Source organism: Annulohypoxylon truncatum, assembly GCF_022578515.1.
Source record: "Annulohypoxylon truncatum strain CBS 140777 unplaced genomic scaffold F4807scaffold_45, whole genome shotgun sequence".
NCBI lineage: Eukaryota > Fungi > Ascomycota > Sordariomycetes > Xylariales > Hypoxylaceae > Annulohypoxylon > Annulohypoxylon truncatum.
In genome coordinates, this window is record NW_025953831.1 from 100,806 (window position 1) to 121,352 (window position 20,547).

Here is a 20,547-nt window from a genome sequence, read left to right on the forward strand (position 1 = left end):
ATACAATGTCTGCAGCTTGAGATGAGGCAGATCATTCCCGTCTGCAATTTGGTGGCTTCAAACCAAACCCTGTGAGCTCCGTTGAGACACTCAACCATTCGTAAGCTATCCTTTAAAGCAGCTGTTTTTTTATCACTTCCATATACAAGGCCACGTATTGTGCATAGATCTTCAGTGATTTCTACCCATGCTGGTGATCCTCCGTATGTATATGTGTCCGACGGAATGAATATCCGGCTCCAATGAGGTCCGGCTTAGATGTTCGGCACAATATGTAGGTATATGTGCGATGCGCCATCTGGCCCCCTACGTCGCCATAGAGCCTTATCCTCGCTTTTCGGGCCCGGAGATGGACCAGTTGCCCGACTTTTTATATATAACAAGGCCCTGTGGCCTTGCGCAGCTTCTTCCTAACTTGCTAAGAGAACTGGCTACTCCTTTTATTCATCATACACAATTGCCATCTCCTCCGCCCCCATGGATTTCAGTCAATGGGGAACTCCCAGCAAGGAGTGGCTGTCCTTCGCGGCGGCTAACTCGGTAATGCTGGGGATCTCGGAAGACCACCTGCCGCCGCTAGTCCAGCAGACCAACGCCAACAAAGCGCGCGCGACGATGTCAACGCACCTATTCCAGAGCACGGGTCTCAGCAAGCTCGTCGCGACACAAGACCACGTAGTCCCGACCCGCGACGGCCAATCCCTCACCGTGCGCAGCTACCGGCCGGTATTGCTCGGCTCGAAGCCGCTGCCCGGCTACGTGTACTATCACGGCGGCGGCTTCATCTTCGGCGCGCCGGACACGGAGCTGTTCAACTGCGCGTGGCTCGCGCACTCGCTCTCCATGGCCGTCGCGCACGTCTGCTACCGGCACACGCCGCAGGTCAAAGGGCTGACCCCCTGGCACGACGCCGTCGACGGCTTCGACTGGGTCGCCGCGCACGCGGACGCGCTCGGCATCGACGCCTCGCGCATCCTCGTCGGCGGCATATCGGCGGGCGGCTCGCTGACGGCGCACGTGGTGCAGACGGAGCTGCGGCGGGCGCGCGAGACGGGCGCGGCGAACCGCGTCAAGGGGCAGGTCCTCGGCATCCCGACGCTGGTGCACTGGAAGGCGTTCCCGTGGCACCTCTTCGCCGGCAGGGAGAAGACGTCCGTGGTGCAGTGCAAGGACGCCGCGATCCTGAACGGGAGGCGGCTGGAGTTGTATTCCGCGCTCCTCGGCGACGAGACCGACCCCTCCAACCTGACGTGGAGCCCGGCGCTCGCCGCCGAGGAGGATCTGAAGGGGATGCCGCCGACGGCTTTCCTCGTCACGGGCTGGGATCCGCTGAGGGACGAGGCGCTGTGGTACGCTACGAAGTTGAAGAATGCCGGGTAAGAGACCAACCACCCTTACGTAACCTGAATCTACCTCTTAATTGGATTAACTAATAATGTTAATGCCCGCCTCTTTCAGCGTGCGGACAAACGTCCACATATTCCCAGGCCTGCCGCATGTCTTCTACGCATTCATGCAACTGCCATCGCACAAACGCTGGAACGAAGCCATGCTCGCTTGCATGCGTTGGGCGGTAGCTGATGAAGATGGATGGATCGTCGAGAACCCTCCTGTTATGCCGCCGTTTATGGAGGGTGCTGCAGCTGCTACCAGTTCAACGGACCCGGTCACTGCTGGTGCCTCCGAGTCAGACGCGGTAGTAAATCCGGGCAATAGCCTTTAAGCAGGAGTAACGCTACCTCAGATGGTTCTATAGATCTATTATATCTAGGTACGTAGTTAGGTATGTAGCTGAACGAATAATTTATAATTAAGTACCTAGATCACCTTGAATTGAAGTGAAATATTATATCTTTGATATCCAATTTGAAGATTACGTAGACATTATGATCTTGATTCTTCAGGGATTGTACTGGGGCTATTCTTAGAGGCAACATTCAGAATCAGATTCAACAATCCGAGATTCCAACATGCTCTTAGGTATTACGTCAATCCTGAACTGTATACATACCTACATCACTCTTTGCTCTCGAATATCAATAGCTGTCTAGCTTCTTTAGAAATCTGCCTTCTTTTAAGTCTTCCTAGTCTCTCAATACGGAGTGCCCTATAACACTTCGAGTGATATCATTTGACCTTCGTTCGTAAGCCTTCCGAATAGATGAGTTCATTATCTCTGCAGGTTATTTAGCTCACTAAATAGCATTTTCACAACGTTGTGTAACTTTTCCCTCTTATATCTAATTAGTAATGCAGAGGTTGGTTATGGAGTCACCCTTTTCCCTCGTAGTTTTGGGCTTCTGTTAAACTAGATGGTACATTAACCTGAATTCAGGGGGCTATTTGGCCTGAGATAGACCTTTTCTGATCATGCTGTACGTGAATCGCCCGTTGGTAGACTATTTCTGCCAATACATAGGTACAACCTCGTTATCATTTGCTGATTTCGGGGCTTTCTATTAACAAGGGTATTTCTTTTCAACGCCGATATACGGTTAACAGGACTGTCGTTTTATTAGAGCCTATACCTAGCTATGGCGGCTGTAGAACTTGAAGTTTCATGGAATTCAGGCGTTAACAAATGACGTTGGTATCAACCGAGACCAACTTGGGTATATGTGCAACAACAGCAGTAGCTGATATGATACAACAAAATGCAGACAGTCCGAGTCCTCAAGGAGATAGAAATCGAACCCTAAGCTGGAGGACTTCATTCATCGTCCAGTATCCGACTTGCTATATGGCCGAAAACAGGTACTTCGAATCTATCTAGTGTGAGTCTGTACGCTCTCGGGAAAGGGGGAAAAGGGGGATAACGAAGGTCCTTACCTGTCCAGCGTATCCGCATCCCTATACGCACGCAAGGCTAGCCACCCCATCAATCCCAAATCAGCAAGGAAAATGACCCAGCTTAGGAATGTCGACCACGAGAAGATCAGATGTACGATAAAGACGACGGTGAATAGGAGACTCGACTGCCACGCATGAAATCTAAGTAGCACGTTAATAGTTGTAGATAGAAGACAAATTAGTTTATCCCATGACCACTATAATCCCAGACAAGAAGGGGTTTTGGGCTCTGATTAAAGATCTTTAGGCGATCTCAAAATACATTCACTCCTTCTCTTCTGACGACCAAATGCTCCCAGGACGTAGTAGGGAAACCTACCTCACGAAATCACTCTTGCGCTCCAGGATCAACAGTATAATAGCGCCCAAGGGCGGCAAGGCTAGATATGCCAGGCAGGCCTCATAGTCCAACCGTATTCCCAGACTCGTGTCGAACTCGCTCACGTACGCTCCACCCTCGGCCGCGTAACCACCGGCCGCAGATCCAGGTAGCGTAGGTTGCCAGTTTCGCTGCGGCTGGGGATGTTGTAGCGGGGGAGGAGAGGCGAAACCTCTCTGCTGGTTCGAAGGAGAATACGTTCGTCGGTTTTCGAGGGATGCGCGCGGCGATGCTACATTCGATCGCGGAGGGGAGAAAGGTCTGCTGTGCTCCGGCGGGGAGGACTGGTACGGAGCGAAGTCCATCTTTAGACAGCTTTACCTATGCTGCCAGGTAAGGCAAGGCAAGGCAAGGCAAAGTCGAAATGATGGTGAGAAGAGTGAGATTACTTTGTGTATTGGATTGGAAGAAGAACGGGATGACGTTGCGTCGGTTATATTTAGATTATGCGTACCTGCTATTTAGAATTTAGGTTTGGATTTCGATGCTGGAACCGAAACCTTGGAACGCGATTGCGACTTGCAGCTAAGCTCTAGGCACCGAGGTACCTCCAGCTACCACCTGCGCTACGAGATAGGGTAGGACAGCGCAGGGACACGCGAGCATTAGCGTCACGTTATAAGCGTCGATCATATGGATCATATGCAATACGTGTAAATGCATGTATCTATGCATTTATGTAACATAGTGATTCGTTTTGGTAACCAACCTGTCAATATATATAAGATTCTTAGACATTGCTTCATGATATTCTCCTAGCTACCTACCTATTCAATGTTCAGTGATGATACTCAAGGGGCTACGTGGGTGAATAGACCAACAGCTTTTGAGTAGAAGAATGGGTATACAATAACCCAACACGGCATACGCTGGTCTAAATTTTTGATACATGTCCGGTGTGATATACAGACATAACGTGCGTTATACACTCTATGCGCTCTTCCCCCCCTCTCCGCCCTCCTTTTTACCGCCACCACTCTCTTCCTCAAGCTGCGTCCTCCTACCCTCCAACGCAAGCCACAAGCCCTTGCTATGCCCCTCCAACGCCGTCGTAATGCCCAAGCCGGCGTTCTGCAGCATGGAAACGAGCTGCGCCCTCAGACCGTCCACGCCACCTTCGATACCGCCGACCCATCTGATGCCGTCGTTATCGAACACCTTGCCTTCTATCCTCCCGCCCACGAGAATCAGCTTCTGCAACCCGCTCTGCGCCGTGGGCTCGTAGTATCCGGGATTCTTCTTGCGCGCCGGCGCGGGGAAGGCCGGCGGCGAGGGCGCGAGGACCGAGATCGCGGCGGCGAGATGCGCCGGAGACACGACCGGGAATGTTAGAGCTGCGACGGGTCCGATGAGCAGCGGGCTGATCTGACCGTATGCCGAGGTCTCGTCAATCTCGACTTTGGATATGGTTTCGTATGCTGTTGTTGATAAGTCATGGGTGTAGGCGTTCGATTTACCCGGCTGCTCTTCCGCGTGGAAGAACTCGACGATCTTGAGGGCGGTGCTGAAGATGCGCGTCCGGATGACTTGCAGGTCGACGCTCTCCGCAACATTGACTGGGACCCCGCCGTCGGGCCCGACAGCCGGCATGGGCACCTTGTCTAGGGCAGCTTGCAGCTCTCGCCGGACGGCGGCCCACTCGACGAAGGTCAGGTTGTTATGCTGGAAGAACAGGACTAGAGGTGTTGAGCGCAGCAGCGCTGTGTAGGATCGGAGGAGCTGCGATTTCCGTGTGTCGGGTCGTCGTGCGCTGGGTGGTTGGGTCGGCGGGATATAGTCGTCGGGCAGTCTCAGCATTCCATTCGGCACGGAAGATGGGATGGCATAATATCTTGAAAGGGTCGTTGAGTTCTGGAGTGATATAGCTGCTGGTCTTTGAGAGCTTCTAGTCGTCGTCCTTTGGAGTGCTCGACTGATGCTGCTCCGCGCCGAGCAATTGATTCGTGGCGGCATCTTCAACGGGTACGTCCGTTACCACCTCCTATCACCTCAAGTAGCCGTGGTTCCTTGATCCCGTGGTCGTGACCCGGGTTGATCTTGTTTTTCGTTCGTCGAAATTGAATATTGATGAGAGCTTCAAAAGTTAATTCATCCAATTGATTTTCCACGGTAGTGTGGTCCGTGCTCTAAGCCGGGTTCCGCAAAGTAAAATGGTACGTACCCGGAGATATTTCTCTCCAATTGAGCCAGGGTCGTTTCCGGCCAGGGATTCCCCTCCACCCCGCTATCCGATAGCGGGGCATCTGTAAGTCATCCCCTGGCCTGGTTAATGGAGGGAATACTCCGTTGTACGATCTTGAAATCAATATTCACCGAACCATAAGGGGGTGTCTCAGGATCTTCCGAACTCCTTTTTATACGAAAACTGTCCTTTCATAAGCTCGGACATCTTCAATTGGGTCCTCACGCCGTAGACAAACCGCATAACAACTCCTTGAAGCTTGAGAATAAGCTCTCAGGTTTAGATAGACAGACACAATGGCAGACCAAGACCAACCCGCCTTCGTCGACATCCGGCCGCTGCTCCAGCGCTTATGGCCTGACCCAGCCAAGGAGAACGTAACGGCCAAGGAAATCGCCGACGCCCTCTCCCTCATCTTCGTCAACAAGATCAGCCCAGTGCAGACCGGGTCGCTACTAACGGCTCTGCACTTCACCGGCTGGGACCGACGCGCCGACGTCCTCGCCGAGGCCTCCGCCGCCATGCGCTCCCACGCGGCAAGCATCGACTTCGCTGCTTTCGAGTCCGTTATTGCGAAGCGCCGGAGGCCAGAGGGCAAGTATAACGGTGGACTGGTGAGTTCATCCTCTAACAGTTGAGAGCTTTATTCGCATACCTACCTACCTACCTACCCAAGGTATACGCCATAAGCCCGTCAGCAACGTGAATAGTAACACAAACCCCCCCTTCTATACAGTGCGACATCGTCGGCACAGGCGGCGACTCCCACAACACCTTCAACATATCCACCACCTCCTCCATCCTCGCCTCCTCGCTCCTCCTGCTCGCCAAGCACGGCAACCGCGCCTCGACCTCCAAATCCGGGTCCGCCGACCTGCTCATGAACATGCAGCCCAAACCCGCACAGCTGAACCGCATCACCCCCTCCACCATCTCCACCGTCTACGGCGCGTCCAACTACGCCTTCCTCTTCGCCCCCGTCTTCCACCCGGGCATGCGGCACGTCGCCCCCGTGCGCAAGGAGCTCGGCTGGCGCACCATCTTCAACCTCCTCGGGCCCCTGAGCAACCCCCTCGGCTCCGCCATCGAGGCGCGCATGCTCGGCGTCGCGCGCACGGACCTAGGCCCCGTATTCGCCGAGGCTTTGCGTCTCGCCGGCGCCAAAAAGGGTCTCGTCGTATGCGGCAACGAGCAACTCGACGAGGTATCCTGCGCAGGGCCGACGCAGTGCTGGCAGCTCGTCGAGCACGCTAACGGCAACAGCGTCGACGTCGAGCACTTCACCCTCGAGCCCGCGGACTTCGGGCTCAGCGCCCATCCCCTCGACACCGTGTCCCCGGGGCGCGAGCCGCAAGAGAACGCCGAGATCCTGCGGAAGCTGCTGCAGAACGAGCTTGCCCGAGACGACCCCATCCTCGAGTTCGTGCTCATGAACACGGCCGCTTTTTTGGTTGCCGCCGGCGTGTGCGAGGCCGACGAGAGCAGCATGGGGCCCGGCGACGACGGGAACGTCGTCCGCGAGCGCGGGCCGGGAGGCGGGCGCTGGAAGGAGGGGGTTAGGAGGGCGCGGTGGACGGTCGAGAGCGGCGAGGCTTGGAGGCAGTGGAGTGCTTTTGCTGAGGTTACTAATAGCTTGCCTGCTTGAGAGATGTTAGCTTTTGCTACCTACTCGTCTATGAGTGGTCGGTTAGGGGTTTTATAGAAGATTTTATCGCCCAGTGGGTTGGGTTGACTTAAAATAACCAGGGAAACAGAAACAAGCGAGCGTTCGTCGTGGCCGCGGCTGTGATAAGCTGGTGGGTGTACGCGGTATTATGCGAAAATGGGAAAAGATGGGATAGAAGGAAAAGTCTTTCGGCTAGGAAGGGAAAATGAGGGTTAAAATGGGCAATATTATATTCTTCAACCCTACTTAGGTAACTGCGGCTCTACATAAATGGTTGCCCTGGATATCGAGTGAAGATATGGATGCATCAGTCTACACATCAATGCAGGATCATGACCTTCAAGTTTAGGATAAAAGCAATTGCACGGATATATAATAACAGTTTCTTAATTTGTGCGCCTTTTGTTAGCTACTATTTATGATATAGTAGAATCGTCGCCGACTATCTTCAGATAGCCTTAAGCTAATATAGCGTTTGCGATGACAGGGTTAGGATAACCAAGTATATATATGGTAATTGCCTACTTCTCAACTCCTTCTCGCCATGCCAGTATTGAGTCGTTGCGTTCTTCGGCAGTCAACACACGTTTTGAACGTTTCTCGCCTTGATTTGCGACTCCTTGGTCTCTGTTCTCCTGGGCTTTGCTCTCTTGGGCTCTGCTCTCTTGAGCTCTGTCGTCCGCTCCACTTGGTCCTTTACCGCCTCTGTATCCTCCGCGACCTCTGTTTCTTCCGCCTCTACCTCGACCTTGATCACCCCTACCACCTTGATCACCCCTACCACCTCTATCACCACCACCTCTACCTTTCGTATCTCTTGTACCATCCTGATTACCTTTGTCTCCATTCACATTGCCACCTCCTCTTCCGCCTTGATCTCCACCTCTGTTTCCACCTCTGTTTCCACCTCTGTTTCCACCTCTGTTTCCACCTCTGCCTCTACCTCGACCCCTTCCGCGGGATCCTCCTCTTCCACCCCTGCCACCCCGAGGGGGACCTTCACCTTCGTGGCCTTCGGACGACGGTTGCGGCTCTGGCTGAACGGCTTCCTATCTCGACAGCACGCCGCGTACGCTACCCTTCACCACGGTCTGGCCCTCTATCAATCTCTCCCCAATACCTGTGTCACCTCCGCTGCCATCCTGGAGCCATTTCGCAAGCAGATCGTTGCTTTCCTTGGGCTTGACGCTATCATCGCGCGTGCCGATCGTGATATGAGGCACCTTGTTAACACAAGTCCACTTCTGTTCCTCGTCAAGAATTCGCACGACCACGGCCATGATGCGATTGTCGTATACCACACGCTCTAGTTGGACGTCGCATTCACTAATCTTCCCATCCTGGCTCTGGCTCTCGACTTCTAGTGCCGTATATCGTTGCCAAAGCTCCGGGTGTTCCTTGGCTGAGGCGCGGTGCATCAGCGTCACATGGAAAAGCGGTTGAATACGTCGGGTCTGCTGTAATTGCTTATAAAATCGTTGGGTTTGGGGGTCAGTGCCCTTAAACGCTGCCTCGAGAGCCACATTGATATCCTTAGCGGGAACAGATATGGACATGTATTCCAAAGCCTTCTTCTTAGGGGCCTGTGGCTCCTGATTCTTAGCTTGCTGGTTCTGTTTCTTATCCCGTCCTTTATTTCGGTCAGGGATGTTGTGCCTCAGATCCGGTTTATAATTCTCGATTGCAGCCTTGACAGCCTCGTCCATCTCTTCATCGCTTGGAAACTTCGTGATCAACGCTGGGTACTTCCGATGTAATTCCCTGACCACCGTCTCCACATTGGCACGGCTATCCTGAGTAGGATCTAGGTCGATGACTAGATCGAAGCCATTATCTGGATCGCTCTCAGGGTCGCAGGGCTGGAATCTCTGGATAAAATTCTCCATGATCCCAATCACCTTGGCCTCGTCCGAAGCGGCTTGGATAGTCTGATGGTTATCTCCTCGTTTTAACACTCGTTCTCTAGTAATTCTCCTAGTCTCGTCGATATCACCATGGGCAAAATTTAGAGCCACTAGTCGTGCATCCTTATTTTGAAACTGGATGTCTTTGATGATCTGAGCTCGTTCTCGGCGTTCCGAGTTGTTTCGGTCGGCAATGACGACAGGATGTTCTGGTAGGAGCATCTTAACGGCCTTGACCATCTGAGCAGGGCGTTGCTTTCCCTGGATGTTGTCATTCTGGACTATGCCCCAGCCAAAAAGATGGGTCAGGGCGATGCCAACTGTGGTCTTGCCGCAACCAATGGTAGCAATAGGAACAAGGACAATATCCCGAGAAACGGATCCTGATTCGTTATTTCCAAATTCGTTCTCGATGTTAGCCGCGTCCGAACCCTTCATATGCTTGTATGCTAAGAAATCATCACGAAGGGCGATGATGCCGTGGTTCTTGTTGTATTCCTTCCCTAAATTAGAGTCGCCACTGAGCCTTTTACGTGCGTACGAAAGGTACTCTTCCGTAATCTTAACGTGTTTCTTGAATTTGGGAGGTTTTCCGGCGATCAAGGCCTTGGTGCACTCTCGCCATTGCCGGTACAACAAGTACGGTTCTTCAAATTTGTACTTGAAAAACCAATCATTATAGGGTTCCTGTCCTGGGTTAGTGGACATTTTGCAGCGGACGACAAATCCCTCAACGTCTCGGCCTTCATGAGCCCCTGTCTCTGCAACACTCTCCAAGAAAGTCTTCACATCATTGACGTTATCGTATGTCTGAAGTCCAACCTTACGGAAGCCCCATTCATCGGCAAACTGTTGGACACGACTACTAGAGTAGGTCATGAACTCAGGTACGTTGACATTAATGCCGTGAAGGTAAAGGCCGGCCTTCTCTGGACCGTATGCGAGAATGTGCTCTTCAAAAGAATCGTCGCAGAGTTCGGCTACGGCGGTCACGTTTCTACGTCTCAATTCCCGTGCGAAGTCTTGTCTGGTCTTGCCGAGAGTAGCTAGTTGCTTGTCGACCCATCTCTCACCAGCACTTGCGTGACTGATCTCGACATCGCTACGGTCCCCTGTAGCGTGCTTGCTGCACACGAGGAGAGTCTCGTCTTCAAGGCCGCTGATGAATATAATGCAGCCATTCTCCTTTAGAGTCAGTTCGTACGGGCCTTTGGTGTTGGTCAGGATATTCGCCCATTCGGTTTCCCGGACCTCGCCTGTATTGAAGAACTTGTCATAGCCCCTCACTACAATCTCGTGATGACCGTTGCGATTCCTTGTTGTGAATAGACCTCGGGCATAGGTAGGTAAATTGCGTTTCTTGTAATCCCAATCGTTGTAACGCCAAGAATCGACGGTGATACCGTCTGATCCCTTGACCTCGTAAGTGGTCTTCCTGGTCTTGACGGTCTTGTTTCCCAGGTCTCGGACGAGGTTTGCTACCTCCTGGGGGTCTTGCTCACGATATGGTATTCCAGACTCCATAGTTGCGTAGCTTTGGCGTTGCAAAATAGATGAGGATTTGACTTGGCGAATAGCTCTAAACTGAACCCTCTGCTGGGGTCCAGTGAGGCTCCTTTGTAGTGTATGATGTCTCAGATGTAGAGGTGAAGTACGGGGTAGACGGGTGAGGGGGAGAATGAGTTGACGGTTGATAGTGCAGGATGCTCTATAAACCCTGTGGCAAGACGGTGACATTGATTGGTTACGACAAAACTCTGTTTCCACCTGTGACTGCGGTATCCGAAAAAAATATCAACAATAGGCAAGAAGAGTACCAAGTAATTTATATCACGAGTAACTTGGACCTTCTTCTGCGTTGTGTGGTTCGGACGAGTTAGGTACGTCAAGCTTTAGTGGATGAAGAGGCTGTGTTCGGTGGACAAGTGCTTGTGAGCTTGCCGGCATGAGTCACTGAAAGCTTTGCCGTTAGTCAATCTGCGTACTGTATGCAGTGTTTAGAATGATCGTTGATGTATGTACCGTGCAGTGTTCATGTAGGTAGGTAAGTTGTAACATTGAAGGTCTGAAGGTCTCAGTTTCTTCCAAAGTTCAAATATTTGCAGCTAGGCAGGTACCCAGTAGAGCCAGTAGCAGATCGTTCCTGATTAATTTTGGGGTGTCACTGAGGAAACTAGAGGGGCAACCCACCCAAAATGGAAGGCGGTCAGCAAGAAGTACAGGTACTTACAAGTAAGCTACTGCCGCGGGGCAGTCAACGAGGGGCAGAGGCGCAAAGGGATAGAGGGGCTAGCCAGGTTTAGTACGATGCGTCATACCGAACTCCATAAATTTTAATTTTATGCCACCAACTCTTTGTTCCCTTAATTTACGATTCGCTTTACAGATCGCGATGCCTGCCAATCCCTTCCTCCTAGCCGCTGATAATAGTCCGGCTCTACTACCCCTTCTTCGCGAGAACCCAACATTGGCTTCGCAGCAGGATGATCATGGCTACTCTTTAGTCCATGCAGCAGCAAGCTATAACCACCTCGATCTTCTTCGCACCTTGATTCGCGAATTCAATGTGGATGTTAATTTGCGCGATGAGGATGAAGAAACGGCGCTTTTCGTTGTCGAAACTGTCGATGCTGCTCGGATTTTAGTTGAAGAGCTAGGTGCTGATACCGCAATAACCGGTTCAGATGGACATACGGCGCGCCAGAAAATAGCTGAAGAGGGTGATTTCCCTGACGTCGCCGAGTACCTACAGAGCAAGGAGACTTCTAGCAACAACGCCCAAGCCCAGCATCTCACGAATGGAACTAATGGGAACACGAATGGTCCACTGCCCCTACCAAATGGCATCCAAATATCCGATGTGTCTATCAGCGCCGTTGCACCCGCCGAGGAGGAACAGATCGAAGTCGATTCTGAATTACGAAGAAGGATAGAACAACTAGCTGAGCGGGATGACTTTCATTCCGAAGCTGGCCAGGCAGAATTGAGACGACTGATTCAAGATGCCGTCGCAGATCAGAGTTGGGCAGGTCGCAATGTCCGGTCGAGGCAAGATTAGTTCAAATTGACGTGTCAGATGTGGGATCATGTTTCTCAATCATGCTTCTTGATATCCCAGAGGAAATACTCTCCTGGAGAGTTAGGTGGCCTTAAGACGGTGCAGTCTGCACTATCTCCAATGATACCTTTCGGGAATGATGTTACACTCAACGAGAACCATGATTTCGATGGCAGAGCAAGGATGACATCCACCAAGGTTTGCTGAGTCCACTTTGGTGGTATGAATCCTTGCCAACTGATTCGACACAGCTTCTCTTTCCGAACATCCTCCATGTCGCCGGGAACTGCGTAACATGACAAGTAAGGGTCGATCTTATCGTCTGCATCCACTCGTGGGCTATCAAGGCGAACTAGTGACAGCCATTCATATATTTCAGTGGCGAATTCCTCTAGATCTAACCGGTTTTGACTGGAGATGATGGCTGGCGGAGGTTTCAATGACGGAACTTTCATGAAAAGATCTCCGGAAATCCCAGGGGTCGATGTATACTTAGTGGGATAATGCTGTGAAAGAGGATCCGGGACAGGTGCTATAGCTGTCAGCACGTAAATTAGCATGATGCGGTATATGCCTCTTACTCTTAGACAGATTGTGGAAAAGCCAGGTGATTGGGGTATTTAGCACATTTTTGCATGCATATGCCAATCTATCAAACCCCTTCTTGCCGTGGAGCATCGATGGACTTCGAAGATCGAACTGAACAACTACAAGAAGGAATTAGTAACAGTAAAAGTCACTTCAAGCGAGTGAACTGACTCCATCGAGGCTTAGATCCACGTTTGCCCTTTACTCCATGAGGCTTGCCAACAAGTCCAGCCCGCTCATACGTCTCCTTATCAAGATACAGCGTAAGAACGCCTAAAACAATTGAAAAATGTCAGCTATAAAAGACTCGTCGTTTTCTTACAATGCCAAATATTTTAGACTTGCCTTCTTTTAGGGAAAACACATTGTCGGTGCCTATCCTTCCTTCTGAGATCATCATGATGTTTCCTTTAACAAGATGAATTAGTTTCTGAGCCGAAGAACATGGTAGATATTGACTAAAGTTACCTATCTTGATATATTCAGTGAAGAAATCTCCCTCTAGGATCTGTCCGAGTCTCATGATAACCTTGTAGAACTCAGGTGCTTCTCTGCTAGGGTCACCGGTTATCTTATCCTTCACAACCTGCAATAGCTCTTGTGGAAGAATTAAGTCAACCTGCTTTATATTAGCGAATTGCGTATATAGACATATAGGGATTGAGAAATGGAACCTTGTGCACGAAGTCCTGCGCTAGAAGTGCGCTCCACGGTTTCCCCTTGGCTGGAAGCTGTCCAGGTTCAAGATGGCTCATTACACCGTATGTGACGAAGCATTTTGAAGACTGATAGACGCTTGGCGTCGCAAAAGAAAGCATTTTTCTTTAATGGACACCAGATTTCGGTATGCACAGCGCTGTACCGCGCGATAGACAGCAATATTGTATTGCCTAAACGTAGCAGTAGTGGAGAGAAGTTATCAACATATTAGGGATTAAAGAAGAAAAGTGAGCTTTGAAGTTACACCAACCCTGAAGTGTGGAATTAGATGCTATCCACGATATGGGGTTATGCTGGTTAAGTGGGTAAAGTACTGGGTAATTCTAAATATAGTTGCTCTAAACGAGTCTCTATGGATATAAGCAATAGCGTGGTGTATGGATACACTCCTAACTTTAGAACTTCTCCAATAACAAACTCTTTCACGTTCGTAGAACCGCGCGCAAGGTTAAGTCGAACCTGACAACTCAAGCTACAACTACTATTAAGCCTCAGATGGAGCGACTCGTAGACAGAGAAATAACAGGAGCACTTATACTCTTCTGGGCATCTACAAATCGGACTAAGGCACATAACTCATGATGATGTACCTCATTCGTTTTTCTCAGTCTCACGAGACTTTCCGGCTAGCAGAGATTCAGTCACTCGCCATAGTCAACAATATCAACTTAGAGATTGTATTTTATAGCGAAGAGGTAATGGGCACTATCCCGCCAATATATACCACAGCCTTATATGCTCACTACGTTCTCAGTCACCCTTCTGTATAGTCCAACTGCCGTCGGAAGATGCAGCAAAGACTCTCCTAGAGCGCTCTGTCTTGGCGCAAAGCATTCATGAGCACTGGGGTTCCGCCGAGACGTATGACGAACTTCATGCCATTGTGAAGCGTGACACTGCTCACCTATGGGCGCAATATAAAGAAGTCTCGTTCAAAATCAATATAGATGCATACCAGGGTTCTCGTTCAGAGAAGCGGAAGATAGATCTCATCAATTCATTCGCTTACCTAGGGTTCGACGGTCTCATTCTCCTCAAGAACCCGGACCAAAAGTTCACCATCTTCGAAGAATGGGAATTTGATTCCGTACCACGTAACCTACCTAACCCCTTGAAAGTGCATTTTGGCCGTCTTGTCGGTCAAAGTGTGCGGGAGTTGATCAAAACTTATGATCTCAAGAAGCGAGGATATATTAGTACCACATCTATGGATGCAGAACTTGCTTTGGTCACGGCTAATATCGCTCTGGCTGCGCCTGGGAAGATATTCTACGATCCATTTGTAGGTACTGGCAGTTTCCCGATCGCATGTGCGCATTTCGGGGCTCTCGGTTGGGGAAGTGATATCGACGGCCGCAGCGTCAGGGGTGAAGGAGGGAAGAGGAGCCTCAAGGGGAACTTCAAGCAGTATGGATTAGAAAATCTATTGGGGGATGTCTTCGTCAGCGATTTAACGAATAGCCCCGTGAGGAAAGCCAGGATACTTGATGGCATCGTCTGCGACCCACCATACGGCGTAAGAGAGGGATTGAAAGTACTCGGATGTCGAGATCCGGAGAAGGATGCCTGGCTCGTCGAAAAGGGAAAACGAACTTACAAGTATGATACACTCCCTAAGAAATTGACGGGTTACTGACGGGATTAGAAATGCATCTTTCATACCTCCGAAGAAGCCATACAGCTTCACAGCTATGTTAGATGACATACTGAACTTTGCTTCAGATACATTAGTGGACGGCGGCCGTCTGTCTTTCTGGATGCCAACAGCGAATGACGAGGAGCAGGAAATACCTGTGCCGACGCACCCGTGTTTGAGTATCGTAGTTGTCTGTACTCAAGTATTCAATAGGTGTAAGCCTGGCATATATACTTCCGCCAAGGATCATGCTGACACTATTCATAGGGTCGCGGAGATTGATCACTTATAGCCGTCTGCCGGACTCGCAGGTTGACTTATCTGCACTTGTGCAGAGGAAACGAGAGGAACAAGTGAAGGGCCACACGGCAGACGACCTGAACTCGTTCCGCCGTGCTTATTTTAAGGGCTTCAAGACAGAGCAGTCGGACGCGGACATTGCGGTAGGGCAATCAAACGGAGAAAAATGACCTAGTAGCCTTACTATTCCCTTTTCACAGGCAAACCCACGTATACCCCAAATACCCCCAGAGTAGGTAGTGAGGAATGCTTTTCTAATACCAACAAGCAGCCAAGCCGAAGAAACACCCATGATTTTTAGAACTGAAGCTGGAGTGTGATAGTATACGATAAGCTGCGTTGACGTATCCAGGGGCGCTTTAGTCTCATGGTCTATGTCCAAGGGATGCCCAGAGTCAAGACGAGTAAAATGTGCTTCAATCATACCATCCCTAATCGTCGCTAGCACGCTGTCGCCGTACCAGACTTTATTATCTCGCAATAGGAGCCGGATTGAATTCGCTCGATATGCATTTACCTTCACTGGTCTAGTCGCGGATCAACGGAGAAGGAAAAGTTATCTCTTCACAAGGTTCACGTCAACGGCCCGTCACGGCATCAAGATTTCCTGTTAAAATGGAGGCCTCAAAGTTTATGTATCTTCCTAGGTGGTCTAGAGGCCTATTAACTCTACGACCGGTGTATGTTGGCAATGACACTAATGCATATTCCCCTCTCCATCCCGCCTCCAAGGTTGTCTACCTAATCCCCTCTTGGAGATCGATTGATAGCCTACTCTTGCTATGCTCCTGGCACGCGATGGAGATCAGCAGCAAAAATCCATTTATTTGACATGGAAATTGATAACAATTCCACGATTGCGCTGAGCGATCATTTCTCTTGCTGACGTTTCTAGAAAGAATCCCCGAGGCCGCCCTAAGAGACTTGGCATGAGCTGTCACAGCTAATCTTCAATCCGGGGTAACTTGAATGTTACTATATCTGAATATCATGACATCATGTAGTTATCGAAGTAATCAAGTTTGAGGTTGAGTTGAAGTTGTCGAGTATAATCCTCTGTCGATAAAACTGGATTACGTACTGATCCTAGGCAGCTTGGTAGGGTCTTCGGAATGAATATTCATATATAGATGTATATAACACATGGCACGTACTGTCTAAGACATACACATGGTGCCGTCCCCATGAAAAGCATCATGAGAATTCATTTTCGGCATTCCCGCTAAGACATTTCCGAATGCGAAAGTAGCAATGCATACCTGATATAGATGGGTTTCTCATATGTGATATCCATACCTTTCCTTCATTTCTTATACTGCTCAACTTATAACTCATTAAGTTACGATACTAAACTTGGAATATTTCAGGCTTTATAACGGCCGTGGAAAGGTGTGACAGGTGCGTAAGCTAGTCGCAATTCTTTTGTGGCGGTCAAGAATCTTTTAACGTCGATCGCTTATTTATTATTTTCACTGAAGCTAGAAATTAGGTGAGTTGGGAGTTGTCCTTCTACACAACCGTCCTCATTATTGGATGGTACTTGAGGTTATTAGCCTTTTATATGTCCTATACCTGTATCATTGAGGCGTCTACCCCTTTTCTTGAATCTTCCCATCTTTCTTCTGGCATGTGCTTTTACATAACTATAAACACTTAACCATTAACATTCATTAACTAACATCAACCTATACAAGCTCTATTAATAGAGCCACGGCTCTCCCACGCCCCCTTGCCCAGAGTGCCCCCCCTTGTCAACCAGCCAGAAAGCGTTAAAGGTGTTGGGTCCCTTCTCCACCCCCAGACTTATTGTTAACAATTCCTGCAACAAGTCAAGCCGACTTTCATAAGTTTTCGGCGGCTTTAAACCCTTTTACCATTTGAGAGAGAGAGGCCGACTCGATCCAAACCTCGTCTTGGTTTATCGGTTTTATCCCCCTTTGCTCGACATCACGACATATTCATTTTCTTCTCTCTTTCGGTGCGGCCTGTTTATTAACTTTTATTATTCTATTATTCTTTTTTTTATACATTAATTTTATTTTGTACATTTTCCCCTCCGAAAGCAGCATCACAAATAAGGGTTATTCTTGTTTAACCTCACGCGCAGCTCATTTACATCGCGCTTGTTACTCGAGATAATTCTTATAATCGAGAGAGAAGGACAAAGGCAAAACCCAACCCATAATCCTTCATCGCCACATACATCCACACATACACACACCTCAGCATGCCTACCCCCTCTAATAATCCGCCTCCTGAACTCCCTCCTCGAACGCATAGCTCTTCATGTCCCGATCCGGAAGAAGTGTCTCGCAGTAGCTGGCGACCCGACCAAGATGGCCTCGAGATGAACATCGACGGCCAGGAAGTCGATGCATCATCGCCCGAACCCGTCAGTGCTCCACCACCCGACGCCGCCATCTCAGATTTGCTTTCCGCCACCGAGTCTCCTAGACCGGACTCGAGGAGCGGAACCGAACCCACTATTCTCTCTTCTGACCGCGCCGATTCGCCATCCGACTCCACGACCACAACGTACAAGCCGACCGATGCCGACGACGATGCATCGGCCAGGGGCGATATGGATGCCTTGCCGACCCGGCAGCGGCGGCGCGTCACGTTCGAGGCCGCCTCGCCCATCGGCGCGGACGGCGAAAAGCTAGAATACGGAGCGGCGCCCGGTCGCTGGCACGAGGATGCTTATGCGCCGTCGATGGGATTCGATTACTCCAACGTTCGAGTACGTCAATGCGCCCCGATGAATATACCTCTACAAAAGTGATGAGCAATGGCTGACTTTGCACAAGATAATACCTACCTCTCCGTCGTCGTTCCTAAGACCGGGAAGCAGGTTTCACGGCACCCAGCAGTCGGAACGACAGGTATATGATGTCCAGGTGGAAATCAAGTATGTCGACCTGCGAGAATCGTTCCTATGCGGCTTTCTTAAGATCCAAGGTTAGTTTGATATCCTTCCCCCCATTCATTTTACCTTACTTTGCTATGTCGCTTGACTCGTCCCCGGTCATTCTAAAGTCGGAACAGCCGCTCACACGAGTGGACATTTAGGTCTTACGGAGGACAACCCGACGCTTACGACGTATTTCGAGGGCGAGCTCATCGGCAGCAAGTACGGCTTCATCACGAAGCACGAGAACTGGGGCGCGACGGAAAAGATCGACCTAAACCACTGGGGCAAATTCTCGGCCTTCCGACCGTACTCGAAGCAAGTGCGCAAAGGACCCGTCACGATCCCGAACTTGGCTCAGCGCGAGAACATCTTCATGCGCTGGAAGGAACACTTCCTGGTCCCCGACCATCGCGTGCGCACTATCAATGGCGCCAGCTTCGAGGGCTTCTACTACATCTGCTTTAACCAAAAGGAGGGCAGCGTTAGTGGTATATATTTCCACTCGAAGAGTGAAAAGTGAGGTCCCATTTCGTCCAAACCACTCATTTCCCCAAATTTTGCATTTATTATATTACCTATGTTTGCTTCATTTATTACTATTTTATTTCGTACGACTATTTCATGTTGTAAGCAGGGAGCATCGTTACTAATACCGCATATCAGGTTCCAACAACTAGAACTTAAGCACGTGGAAGATAAAGGCTGTTTCGGCGACATTGAATTTCGATAAATGTCATTCCGCCCTTTTTCATCTATGGATGAATGAAGACCCTTCGAGGGTTTTAACGTAACTAGTAAATGGGCGTTTGGCAGCACACACACACAACACGACCGCCCACTCCACCGATAGTAAATAAGGGGCCTCGATCGCGTTGATGAACTATATTGAGTAGCATCTCGATTTCGTAACGCAGAAACGAAAATAGCACGGAAATCGAAATCGGGAAAAGTCTATCAGATGGAGATTTAACCCTAACTGTCTCCGATTCGGGGACATGATGTTCATGACGAGAATAGTGGCATTTCACGACTTTGCGACCAGGGGGTATATTGCAGTTAGGAGGTCAAGGCCGTACTCCGAGTGTACATAATGATGATCATAAATTTACGCATCTGCGCATCTCCCTTCCCTTTCTCCTCACGAGATGGGCTTGATCTTGAAATGGAGTGACGTTAAGCTGAAGACGAGCGCCTTGAGGTCCTGCACTAGATAGTAGAACACTCTTAGTCCTTCAGGGTCTGCCGACTCGGTCACATCGATGAGTGATCCAATCTTTGCTGTCTATGTTCCATTTGGTGAGGTTAGCACTGGTGGTTCGTAGCAGTCGATTTATTAACTTGCGCAAGGAGGGAAGCATAAGCATACCTCGAAGGATATATGGTCATTACCCAGTCGGATCTCCAGCTCCTGTCGTCCGTCCTTGTTCTTCTGAGGCCACTTCGCGTCATCTTCTTTCATGATCTCGCTCGTCTTGACAATGCGCTTGATCTCGTCCACCACCAGCGAACTGACGCACACTACTTCCCGTTAGCCTTACCCTAGCCCAGACTCTTACTCTTCACGGAGGAGCGAATAGAAAGCGGTCGGAAAGAGGGTAGAGGGAGGGAGACAGGACAAGACGTACTCTCTTTGCGGATCAGACTGTCGTTTCGGTAGTTCGAGTTGTTGGCGTATCGCGCCACGGCGCTTCTGCCGTCGCCGACGACTCGGAAGTCGAACTCTGCGTCGCTATTAGTTGTCTTGCATTGTAGGTGTGTACCGACAAAGTCGGTCGAGGGGGAGCGTACCAAGGAATTCATGACCGAATCGACCAGAGTGACCCGAGCTATAAGGATCAATGGGTCAGTAATCTACTTGTTCTCTATTTGTCGAACACCGGCTTGGACGTACTAGTATCGGATGTAGAAAGGTTCTCCAGCCGTAGCCATATTGGCAATGAATCGGGATGTCGCAGGTGTTTCTTGTTTGCGTATGAAAAAGGTGTGTTCGGACCCGCGATTACCTCTTTGTCGAATTGGCGACGGTGCTAATTTCTTTCCGAGACGTCTCTGATTTTCGGATTGTTAATTGTTGCGACTCTGCAAGTAACGAGGCTTCACTAAACAAGTGAATTGCAGCTGGCAGATCTAAAGTTTTGGTGGGGCAACAATATCTAGACTGACGTGGGGAGCAGGGATGTGAAAGCGGTCAGTGATTTTAGGTTACCGCGTCTTGTACTTCCAGTCTTCTAGAGGTGCAAGCCACAGGTACGATACTTAGGTACGAACACGTGTGCGGGCCTACGGATCATTCTGAGATTGGGTTGAGGCGGTTGGAGGCAGGTCTTTCACAAACGATGGCCAGGATGGCTAA

General features: G+C 50.1%; 10 protein-coding genes across 10 annotated transcripts; 5 read left to right on the forward strand and 5 right to left on the reverse strand.

Moving 5' to 3' along the window:
* Positions 1-44: 44 nt before the first annotated feature.
* F4807DRAFT_443928 (alpha/beta-hydrolase) lies at positions 45-2,215 on the forward strand. The gene is made up of 3 exons (XM_047999592.1): positions 45-1,376; positions 1,459-1,771; positions 1,816-2,215. The coding sequence occupies exons 1-2, from the start codon at positions 478-480 to the stop codon at positions 1,721-1,723; spliced, it is 1,164 nt and encodes a 387-aa protein (XP_047849735.1). The 5' UTR covers positions 45-477; the 3' UTR covers positions 1,724-1,771; positions 1,816-2,215.
* Positions 2,216-2,511: 296 nt separating this feature from the next.
* F4807DRAFT_290804 (uncharacterized protein) lies at positions 2,512-3,797 on the reverse strand. The gene is made up of 3 exons (XM_047994802.1): positions 3,170-3,797; positions 2,830-2,991; positions 2,512-2,765 (listed from the first exon to the last, which is right to left on the reverse strand). Exons 1-3 carry the CDS (start codon positions 3,532-3,534, stop codon positions 2,711-2,713), a joined length of 582 nt encoding a protein of 193 aa, XP_047849736.1. The 5' UTR covers positions 3,535-3,797; the 3' UTR covers positions 2,512-2,710.
* Positions 3,798-4,062: 265 nt separating this feature from the next.
* On the reverse strand, positions 4,063-5,341 carry F4807DRAFT_290825 (uncharacterized protein). Its single transcript, XM_047994803.1, has one exon. The coding sequence runs from the start codon at positions 5,180-5,182 to the stop codon at positions 4,160-4,162; it is 1,023 nt and encodes a 340-aa protein (XP_047849737.1). The 5' UTR covers positions 5,183-5,341; the 3' UTR covers positions 4,063-4,159.
* A 366-nt stretch (positions 5,342-5,707) lies between these two features.
* F4807DRAFT_464875 (anthranilate phosphoribosyltransferase) lies at positions 5,708-7,056 on the forward strand (the record flags this gene model as incomplete). The annotated part of the gene is made up of 2 exons (XM_048002197.1): positions 5,708-6,025; positions 6,148-7,056. The coding sequence occupies 2 exons, from the start codon at positions 5,708-5,710 to the stop codon at positions 7,054-7,056; spliced, it is 1,227 nt and encodes a 408-aa protein (XP_047849738.1).
* A 390-nt stretch (positions 7,057-7,446) lies between these two features.
* Positions 7,447-11,090, reverse strand: F4807DRAFT_443937 (tRNA ligase). Its single transcript, XM_047999593.1, has one exon. The coding sequence runs from the start codon at positions 10,716-10,718 to the stop codon at positions 8,127-8,129; it is 2,592 nt and encodes an 863-aa protein (XP_047849739.1). The 5' UTR covers positions 10,719-11,090; the 3' UTR covers positions 7,447-8,126.
* Positions 11,091-11,373: 283 nt separating this feature from the next.
* F4807DRAFT_464877 (ankyrin repeat-containing protein) lies at positions 11,374-12,039 on the forward strand (the record flags this gene model as incomplete). Its single annotated transcript, XM_048002198.1, has 1 exon — positions 11,374-12,039. One exon carries the CDS (start codon positions 11,374-11,376, stop codon positions 12,037-12,039), a length of 666 nt encoding a protein of 221 aa, XP_047849740.1.
* Positions 11,884-13,551, reverse strand: F4807DRAFT_290861 (ribonuclease P 40kDa subunit). The gene is made up of 6 exons (XM_047994804.1): positions 13,302-13,551; positions 13,096-13,246; positions 12,973-13,035; positions 12,799-12,900; positions 12,621-12,746; positions 11,884-12,571 (listed from the first exon to the last, which is right to left on the reverse strand). The coding sequence occupies exons 1-6, from the start codon at positions 13,443-13,445 to the stop codon at positions 12,075-12,077; spliced, it is 1,083 nt and encodes a 360-aa protein (XP_047849741.1). The 5' UTR covers positions 13,446-13,551; the 3' UTR covers positions 11,884-12,074.
* Positions 13,552-13,754: 203 nt separating this feature from the next.
* Positions 13,755-15,555, forward strand: F4807DRAFT_290945 (tRNA guanosine-2'-O-methyltransferase TRM11). The gene is made up of 4 exons (XM_047994806.1): positions 13,755-14,042; positions 14,102-14,946; positions 14,993-15,198; positions 15,251-15,555. Exons 1-4 carry the CDS (start codon positions 13,926-13,928, stop codon positions 15,451-15,453), a joined length of 1,371 nt encoding a protein of 456 aa, XP_047849742.1. The 5' UTR covers positions 13,755-13,925; the 3' UTR covers positions 15,454-15,555.
* Positions 15,556-17,510: 1,955 nt separating this feature from the next.
* Positions 17,511-18,714, forward strand: F4807DRAFT_464880 (vacuolar import and degradation protein-domain-containing protein; the record flags this gene model as incomplete). The annotated part of the gene is made up of 3 exons (XM_048002199.1): positions 17,511-18,023; positions 18,091-18,241; positions 18,329-18,714. 3 exons carry the CDS (start codon positions 17,511-17,513, stop codon positions 18,712-18,714), a joined length of 1,050 nt encoding a protein of 349 aa, XP_047849743.1.
* A 407-nt stretch (positions 18,715-19,121) lies between these two features.
* Positions 19,122-20,272, reverse strand: F4807DRAFT_290928 (Mago nashi protein). Its single transcript, XM_047994805.1, has 5 exons — positions 20,086-20,272; positions 19,983-20,020; positions 19,820-19,915; positions 19,561-19,712; positions 19,122-19,476 (listed from the first exon to the last, which is right to left on the reverse strand). The coding sequence occupies exons 1-5, from the start codon at positions 20,121-20,123 to the stop codon at positions 19,333-19,335; spliced, it is 468 nt and encodes a 155-aa protein (XP_047849744.1). The 5' UTR covers positions 20,124-20,272; the 3' UTR covers positions 19,122-19,332.
* Between the last annotated feature and the right edge of the window lie 275 nt (positions 20,273-20,547).

Bases quoted from the DNA above. Each gene is read 5' to 3' on its own strand.
- F4807DRAFT_443928 (XM_047999592.1), top strand. From the start codon at position 478: ATGGATTTCAGTCAATGGGGAACTCCCAGCAAGGAGTGGCTGTCCTTC. The intron at 1,377-1,458 runs GTAAGAGACCAA...CGCCTCTTTCAG, and splicing joins ACGAAGTTGAAGAATGCCGG to CGTGCGGACAAACGTCCACA.
- F4807DRAFT_290804 (XM_047994802.1), bottom strand. From the start codon at position 3,534: ATGGACTTCGCTCCGTACCAGTCCTCCCCGCCGGAGCACAGCAGACCT. The intron at 2,992-3,169 runs GTAGGTTTCCCT...CGTGCTACTTAG, and splicing joins CGCAAGAGTGATTTCGTGAG to ATTTCATGCGTGGCAGTCGA. The intron at 2,766-2,829 runs GTAAGGACCTTC...CACACTAGATAG, and splicing joins GATGCGGATACGCTGGACAG to ATTCGAAGTACCTGTTTTCG.
- F4807DRAFT_290825 (XM_047994803.1), bottom strand. From the start codon at position 5,182: ATGCCGCCACGAATCAATTGCTCGGCGCGGAGCAGCATCAGTCGAGCA.
- F4807DRAFT_443937 (XM_047999593.1), bottom strand. From the start codon at position 10,718: ATGTCACCGTCTTGCCACAGGGTTTATAGAGCATCCTGCACTATCAAC.
- F4807DRAFT_290861 (XM_047994804.1), bottom strand. From the start codon at position 13,445: ATGCTTTCTTTTGCGACGCCAAGCGTCTATCAGTCTTCAAAATGCTTC. The intron at 13,247-13,301 runs GTTCCATTTCTC...AATATAAAGCAG, and splicing joins CGCAGGACTTCGTGCACAAG to GTTGACTTAATTCTTCCACA. The intron at 12,901-12,972 runs GCAAGTCTAAAA...CAATTGTTTTAG, and splicing joins TGTGTTTTCCCTAAAAGAAG to GCGTTCTTACGCTGTATCTT.
- F4807DRAFT_290945 (XM_047994806.1), top strand. From the start codon at position 13,926: ATGATGATGTACCTCATTCGTTTTTCTCAGTCTCACGAGACTTTCCGG. The intron at 14,947-14,992 runs GTATGATACACT...TGACGGGATTAG, and splicing joins AAGGGAAAACGAACTTACAA to AAATGCATCTTTCATACCTC. The intron at 15,199-15,250 runs GTAAGCCTGGCA...CACTATTCATAG, and splicing joins TACTCAAGTATTCAATAGGT to GGTCGCGGAGATTGATCACT.
- F4807DRAFT_290928 (XM_047994805.1), bottom strand. From the start codon at position 20,123: ATGGCTACGGCTGGAGAACCTTTCTACATCCGATACTA. The intron at 19,713-19,819 runs GTACGTCTTGTC...AACGGGAAGTAG, and splicing joins CAGTCTGATCCGCAAAGAGA to TGTGCGTCAGTTCGCTGGTG. The intron at 19,477-19,560 runs GTATGCTTATGC...AATGGAACATAG, and splicing joins ATGACCATATATCCTTCGAG to ACAGCAAAGATTGGATCACT.